The 7433-nt window shown below is 63.2% G+C and overlaps 2 protein-coding genes across 2 annotated transcripts in view; one reads left to right on the top strand and one right to left on the bottom strand.

Annotated features, from left to right (window-relative positions):
- HCN3 (hyperpolarization activated cyclic nucleotide gated potassium channel 3) overlaps positions 1-3831 on the top strand; it is a 9548-nt gene extending 5717 nt beyond the window's left edge. The window contains exons 5-8 of the mRNA XM_029933458.1: positions 2-37; positions 541-781; positions 1547-1711; positions 2287-3831. Coding sequence (XP_029789318.1) covers positions 2-37; positions 541-781; positions 1547-1711; positions 2287-2987 — 1143 coding nt within the window. The 3' untranslated portion in view covers positions 2988-3831. The remainder of the gene's footprint in view (position 1; positions 38-540; positions 782-1546; positions 1712-2286) is intronic.
- Positions 3832-4635: 804 nt separating this feature from the next.
- Positions 4636-7433, bottom strand: part of PKLR (pyruvate kinase L/R) — a 6793-nt gene continuing 3995 nt past the window's right edge. Inside the window, exons 6-11 of the mRNA XM_029933457.1 lie at positions 7310-7433; positions 7031-7181; positions 6583-6735; positions 6347-6513; positions 5500-5681; positions 4636-5054 (exon numbers count right to left, since the gene is read on the bottom strand). The exon at positions 7310-7433 is cut by the window's right edge and continues 120 nt beyond it. Of these exons, the coding sequence (XP_029789317.1) occupies positions 4948-5054; positions 5500-5681; positions 6347-6513; positions 6583-6735; positions 7031-7181; positions 7310-7433 (884 nt within the window). The 3' untranslated portion in view covers positions 4636-4947. The remainder of the gene's footprint in view (positions 5055-5499; positions 5682-6346; positions 6514-6582; positions 6736-7030; positions 7182-7309) is intronic.

The raw sequence follows: 7433 nt of genomic DNA, 5'->3' as shown, positions 1-7433 counted from the left end.
CGGCATCCTGGGCGAGCTGAGCGAGCCGCTGCGGGAGGTGAGCCCCCCCCGCCGCGGGGGCCCCGGTCCTGGGGTGAGGGGGTGAGCAGGGCGGGCCGGCCACCAGGACGGCATCCTGGGTGAGCTGAGTGGCCGCTGCGGGAGGTGGGGTGCAGGCCAGCACGGGCCTTGGGGGCACCATCCCGGGGGCGGGCTGCTGGTCAGCCGGAGCACCCACAGGGAGTGGGGCCTGCAGGGGGCGGGGTCTGTCGAGAAGCCAGGCCCTGGGGGGCTGCTTTTAGGGGCTGGTGCCTTTCTTGAAGGTCTTATGGGGCTGGAGCACACGCGCGGGGGGCCTGCAGGGATCTGGTTTGGGGGTCAGGTCCTGTGGGGGCTTCCAGGAGAGCTCCGGAGCTCAGGGATGGTCCCAGACCCTCTGAAGCATCCCCGTCCTTTAAGAGATCATGAGCCAGGGGGTGGGGGGCTCTGGACACAGATGAGCTCCCGAGGACACCTCGGGGCAGGGGTCACAGCCTGCCTGACAGCCCCTCCCCTGCCCAGGAGATCATCAACTTCACCTGCCGGGGCCTGGTGGCGCACATGCCGCTGTTCGCCCACGCCGACCCCAGCTTCGTCACTGCCGTGCTCACCAAGCTGCACTTCGAGGTCTTCCAGCCTGGGGACCTCGTGGTGCGCGAGGGCTCCGTGGGCCGGAAGATGTACTTCGTCCAGCATGGGCTGCTCAGCGTGCTGGCGCGTGGCGCCCACGACACCCGCCTCACCGACGGGTCCTACTTCGGGGGTCAGCAAGCCTCGGGGGCGGAGGGGCCTGGGGTGGGGGGCAGAGGGCGCCTGCTCCCCAGATCAGTGCTCCTGCCTGGCTCTGTGCAGAGTCACAGACTCCTGAGGCTGAGTCTCTGGGCCTGAGCTCTGGCGCTTTCCGTACATCCCTGAAAGATTCCAACGCAGAGCAGAGGTGAATGTTCCTGGGCCACCGCCGTCTAAGACCGTTACGCAGTGAAGTGTGAGGATGTGTGAGATGAAGGAAAGACAGGAATCTAGCCATGCCCTCCCAGGGCCTTGAGCCCGATGGCTGCCTGGTGGGCTGCCCCGGCAGGAGGGGCCCCGGATCCAGGCTGTGGCGGTGGGGGCCACCCCGCCAGATGCCTCTCTTAGGCCCCAAACCACTCGCCGCCGCTCACTAGCATCCCTGGATGCCCTTTGCCCTGTGGCACTGCCTGTCTCCTTCCTGGTTGCCCGGGACTTCAAGCAAAGGGCTGGGAGGGGCAGGCCCACAGCTCGGACTGCGCCAGGCCTGCCCCTTGGGCCGTAGCGGGGGAGGGGCAGGGAATTAAAATGAGTGGAATAACTGGGAGCCGGCAAGACCCGCCTGTGTGCCAGCTTTCGTCTGGAGCGAGGGAGCGGGGTAGAGGCAGGCTGTGCTTGGGCGTCTCCGGGCCTTGACACGGGAGGGGAGGAGCCTGAGGAGGCCGGGTCAGCTGCTGCGGGCCGGGGAGAGGGCGTGCTGGGGAGGGCGGCTCTGAGGGCCTCTCCCCGATTTGGACAGAAATCTGCCTGCTGACGCGGGGCCGGCGCACGGCCAGCGTGCGAGCCGACACCTACTGCCGCCTCTACTCGCTCAGCGTGGACCACTTCAACGCCGTGCTGGAGGAGTTCCCCATGATGCGCCGCGCCTTTGAGACCGTGGCTGTGGACCGGCTGCGCCGCATCGGTGAGGGCTGTCTACCCGCTGTGCCCTGGGTCCTGGCTGTGCCCCCCGACCCCCGGTCTCCCCCAAGGGGCCCCCCGCCCACGCCACGCCCAGCAAATGCCTCACGAGGCGTGCAACACTGTGTCTCCTACCGCTGACGGTGGTCCCACGTCCCTCCCTGACTCCCACCCTCTCACCCTGACCCTCTTCCTCCACCCCCTCCCCCATCCGCATTCTCTCCCCGCTCGCCTCCTCCGTCCTTTGAGTCTATTGTCTTATCCTTCCTGCTCTTTGATACCCAACCTTCACCTTGGACTCCTAGCTCATCTTCTTTCTTTCTTTTATTTTTTTGTCTTTATTTTATTTTTGAGAGACAGAGACAGAGAGTGAGCAGGGGAGGGGCAGAGAGCGAGGGAGACACAGAATCAGAAGCAGGTTCTAGGCTCTGAGCCGTCAGCTCAGAGCCCGACGCGGTGCTTGAACCCACAGACTGTGAGATCATGACCTGAGCCGAAGTCGGCCACTTAACCGACCGAGCCCCCCAGGCGCCCCATCCCTGCTCATCTTCAATCTCTCCCTCCTGGGACTGTTTCCAGGCAAGAAGAACTCCGTCCTGCAGCGGAAACGCTCGGAGCCCAGTCCAGGCAGCAGTGGGGGCCCCATGGAGCAGCACTTGGTGCAGCACGACAGGGACATGGCCCGGGGCGTTCGGGACCTAGCCCCAGGCACAGGAGCTCGGCTCAGCGGGAAGCCAGTGCTGTGGGAGCCACTGGTGCACGCGCCTCTGCAGGCAGCCGCGGTGACCTCCAGCGTGGCCATTGCCCTGACGCACCAGCGGGGCCCCCTGCCCCTCTCCCCTGACTCTCCAGCCGCTCTCCTGGCTCGCTCTGCAAGACGTTCAGCAGGCTCCCCGGCCTCCCCGCTCCTGCCTGTCCGAGCCGGCCCTCTGCTGGCCCGGGGTCCATGGGCATCCACCTCCCGCCTGCCTGCCCCACCTGCGCGAAGCCTCCACGCCAGCCTGTCCCGGGCCGGGCGCTCCCAGGTGTCCTTGCTGGGGCCCCCCCCAGGAGGAGGTGCACGGCGACTAGGACTTCGGGGCCGCCCCCTCTCAGCCTCCCAGCCCTCTCTGCCTCAGCGGGCAGCTGGGGACGGCTCTCCTGGGCGTAAGGGCTCCGGAAGTGAACGCCTGTCCTCCTCAGGGCTCCTGGCCAAGCCGCCAGGGACAGCTCAGTCGCCCAGGCCGTCAGTGCCTGAGCCAGCTGCCCCCCGGGGCCCCCAGCTCTCTGCCAACATGTGAAACCCTTGGGTAAGCTCTTGGGTGCGGCAGTGTGCCCCCAAGGGCAGGTGCCTCTTGGGGAAGGCCAAGAGGACCCAAGACGCGGCCCTGTGGGAATACGCCCCAGGACGTGGTCTCTGTCCTCAGCTCGGGCACCCTGCAGCCTGCCTGACACCCTCTGATCCGCTCACCCGTCCATCAAGTGTACTGAGCGCCTTCCACGTCTGAGACACTGTGCCAGGCGCTATACGTCTTCACTGCCAAGTAGAAGTGACTCCAAAGCCTCCGGGGAGGGTGCCCCCCCTGGGTGGTCCTGCCAGGCGCAGGCTCGGCCCCAGGCCCCACCTCACCAAGCACAAGTCGTTGTCCCCGCCATCACTGCCAAACAACTAGATGTCTGGTTCCCTGCCCTTGACCCAGCAGGAGCCGTCTGCTGTGGGTGACCTCATTCTCCTTGGCACGGCCGGGCACCGCCCTGCCAGTCATCTGTGCCTCCGCAGCTGTCCACAGATGTCTTGGCACCCCTAGCATGGGGATCCACCACCACTGCCCAGTGCGGCCCCGCCCCCTTCACCCCCCCCCCCACCGTGGGAACACCTGTCTCCTGTCAGGTCTCTGCACCTTCCGTCCCTGTGGGTCAATTGTCTTTGTAAACTGGGAGCAGCCTCCACCCTATGTCCCCAGCCCAGCGGTGGCCCCCTTGAGGCGAAGGGACAGTTGGTTGGCCCGTCCCTATTGAATGTGCCAGCCCAAACCCCCAGGTAGGGGGCAAGCGGCTGAATCCTCAGACGGCTTTTTTTTTCTTTCCCTCCTCCCTTCCTCTCTTGTTTGTTTTTATTATTCAATCATGTAATAATTGTATTTATTCATTTGTTAGTTGTATTTATTAATTCATTTTATTCAGTCATTCCTTTCGCCGTCCATCCCTGTCCCTACCCGTCCTCACAGGGAGGGTGGAGGAGCGGGTCCCTCCGTGGTGCTCCCGGCCTCCGTCAGCTCCGTCAGCCGCGGCACACAGTGCCCACCCCTCTCCCTACAGGAGGAGGACTCCTGCTACTTTTAAAGGTTTTGTTCCAAGTTCACCATTGGTGAGGGAGAAAGGGGAGGACCTGAGACATCCCAGCCTGGGGGCGTCAGTCCCTCGGCCTTCCCAGGCACAAGGAAACCCCTACCTCACTCCCCTGGCCCGCACCTGCTCTACAGTATCAAAGGATAGGGGCCAGAGCCCTAAGTCACCTTTTCTCTTGGGTGAGGAGTCCTGGGCTTTATAATGGCTTCCAAACAGCTGGGTTTAGAAAGAAAGTAGAGAGGGTCGTCTTGGCTCCTGGTTTGTGTGAGAGCGAGGTGGGCATGAAGGGATGTCTGGGTGCAGGGAGAAGCAGCAGGGGGCACGAGGACAGCCGGGAGCGGCCTGCTTGTGAGCACAGTGAGGAGATGAACCCACGCGGCTCTCCGTGCCTCCCAGTGCCCGTCCGCCCTCGCCACCCCAGAAGGGTGGTGCTTTGACGTCACTGTGGGTCAGGGTGAGGGAAGAGGGGGCATTCTCCTCGGGAGATGCATGGGGCCACACTGGAGGATGCCAGCCTGCATGTATACAGAACACATTTCACATAGTGATTTTTGTGGAGCCAGTGGACAAGATGGCCCTGCCCGCCCCCCCCCCCCCGCCGGGGGCATGGGAAGCCCAGAGGAAGAGAATTACCCAGTTAAGCTGGGATTAAGGGCTCAGAGCATCTTAGGCTGAGAGCATTGGGTGCAGGAATGTAGACTGATGCTTCCAGATGGCCGGTGCTTAATTGGACACAGACTTAAGGGGCCTGCGTGAAATGGAGACAACCAGCAGCACCCTGGGATGGGGCTCGATGGCAGGTGTGGCCTAGGCAGGGAGCACGGAGAGCAGAGAAGACGGCATGCAACTGCAGGGGCGTGGGGCGGAGGGAGTGGGGGTCCAGGTTGTGCTGTGTCAGCGGGACGTGGCATCTCAGGGTACGCTCAGCACCCGCATGATGTTGGTATAGCCAGAGCCAGGTCGCCAGCCTGTCACCGCGATCACCAGGTCCCCAACGTGGAGGAAGCCATGGAGCTTTCCTAGCAGGGGTGAACAAAGATAACCATCAGCCCATGAGGGGCGCTGGCCGGCCCCACAGCGAGAGCCAGCCGCCACCCTCCACCTCCCCAGCAGACAGGGTCCCGCATGGCGGCACCACAGGGAGTGTGGCCCGGGGTGCGGTCCTAGCCACACAGCGGGGCGAGGGGTCACCTCGTTCTCTCACCTCTCACTCCTTATGTCCCATCCAGCTCTAGCCAACAGGCGCAGGCAGCAGCGGGGCCGACCTCGCTCCCGCAGCCCTCCTCCTCAGGGTGTCCCCCAGCCCCTCGAGTCCAAAATACCCCTGTGTCCTAGTGACCTTCTTAGGGGAAATCTGGGGCCAGAGGACAGAGGCAAGGCCCTTGGAGTGGGTGTGGAGAGTGGGGTCTGGGGACTGATGACCCAGATCCAGGGCTGGGTGGGGAGGAAATCGAGGTGGCTCACCAATTTCAATGCCAAATTGGACCCGGCGATCCACGTCGTCCGCCCACACGGCCTCTGGAGGCTCACTGTAGAGCACGGGGAAGACCCCCCGGAACAGGTGGGCCTGGCGGGCAGCCCGGGCAGAGCGGGTGACAGCGATGACCATTGCCCGCGGGCGGTACCGAGACAGCAGGTGTGCTGAGCTGGGGGGAGGGGGTGGAGAAGCTCTCAGAACAGTGAAAGAAGTGAACCAGGAAACAAGAGTTTGGGTTCTGGTCCCAGGTGTCGCACACAAGCTGTGTGGCCCTGGGTAAGTCACCATATTTCTCTGGGCCTTGTTTTTCTCACCAGTAAAATGGGCATGAGAATGCCTGCCCTTCTTACCACGTAAGGAAGCTAAGAGATAATGAAGGCTGTATCGAGGTAGATAGTAAGAGAAACATAAAACCCTAAACTATTTAACTCACAAATGTCTCTCGTTAACCCTCATGCCTCCACCAGAAAAAGTGGTCTATGAAGCCTGAGTGACTTATCCAAGTTCTCACAGCAGATTTGAGAGCAAAGACCTGAACTAAAGCCTTCCGGGCCCTTCTGGAACATCTCAGCATTGTAAGACTTTGTGGGCTGAACGCAGAGGACTTGCCCATGTTCCCAGAGACAGCACACTGCCCTCCCAGAGCCCCGGAGCTCACGGTTCCCACTGGGCCCCAAGGCCTGCCCCGGTGGGCCTCCTTTCTCCTGGAGCTCCCTCTCCTCGGGCCCCGGAAAGATACCCTTCCTCTCTGATGACAAGCCGGAACCCAGGCCTGGGGCCCGTCCCAGTGTGCCCCTGGCCCAGAGCTCTCTCCTGGGGCCGCCGCCTCCTTACCGGCCGGTCGCCGTCAGCACGACGATGGCGGCAGCACAGCACTTGAAGGCGGCCTCCACCGCGCCGATGGCGGTGACCTCAGTGGGATCTCGGCTCAGTGGCACCATCCGGCGGAGTTCCTCAGACAGCTGCAGATGGTAGACGGCAGCCTCCGCCTCTCGAGCGATCTGCAAGCACCGGAAGTCAGGCGGGGGCGGGGCGCGAAGGGGCTTGGGCTTCCGGTTGGGCGCCCCTACCGCGTGCTGCATCTTTACTGCCTCCACAGGAAATTTGCCCTTGGCGGTCTCCCCCGACAGCATGATGCAGTCCGCCCCGTCCAGCACTGCGTTCGCCACATCGCTCGTCTCTGCGCGAGTCGGCCGGGGCTTGGTGACCATGCTGTCCAGCATCTGGGGGACATCTGGGCATCAGAGCTGTGGCAGTCACACTCCGCCGGGGGACCCTGCCTGAGCTACTCCTCTGCCGCTCTCAGAGTGCCCTGAAACCAGGGTCACAGTCACAAACTGTGTGACTCTGGCTGTCCCGTTTCCACCTCTGGAACCGCGGGCTCACAGTATCTCTTCCCAACCCGGTGACTGGAGGTTCAAACACTGGACGGCAGAATGTGCTAGAGACCTAAGGTGTGCGTGTTCACCTCCCCTCCCCCGACCGAAGACCGCCGGGGTCCCGAGCCTCAGTCCAGACCTGTGTGGCACACACGACGGGCTTGCCCATCAAGTTGCAGCGCCCGATCATCATCTTCTGAGCCAGGAACACCTTCTCAGCTGGGATCTCGATGCCCAGGTCGCCTCGCGCCACCATGATGCCGTCGCTCACCTCCAGGATTTCATTAAACCTGGGCGGTTGGGGGTGGGGGGGTCAGGGCTGAGGAAGACTCAGGGGACGCCAGGGAGAAGCAGGCTGGAGAAGAAGAAGGGCTTTGGGGATGGCCGGGGCCTGACGGGGACAGAGACCAAGCCTTACTGCCTCACGCCTTCGTGGTCCTCAATTTTGCTAATGATCTTGATGCTCTGTCCTTCCTTCTCCAGAACCTTCCGGATGGCAGCCACGTCGCTGGCTTTCCGCACAAAGGAGGCAAAGACGATGT

The sequence above is a fragment of the Suricata suricatta genome, chromosome 3, assembly GCF_006229205.1.
Source record: "Suricata suricatta isolate VVHF042 chromosome 3, meerkat_22Aug2017_6uvM2_HiC, whole genome shotgun sequence".
Taxonomy (NCBI): domain Eukaryota; kingdom Metazoa; phylum Chordata; class Mammalia; order Carnivora; family Herpestidae; genus Suricata; species Suricata suricatta.
The sequence above is the reverse complement of the archived record's forward strand: the minus strand, read 5'-3'. Positions and strand labels throughout refer to the sequence as shown.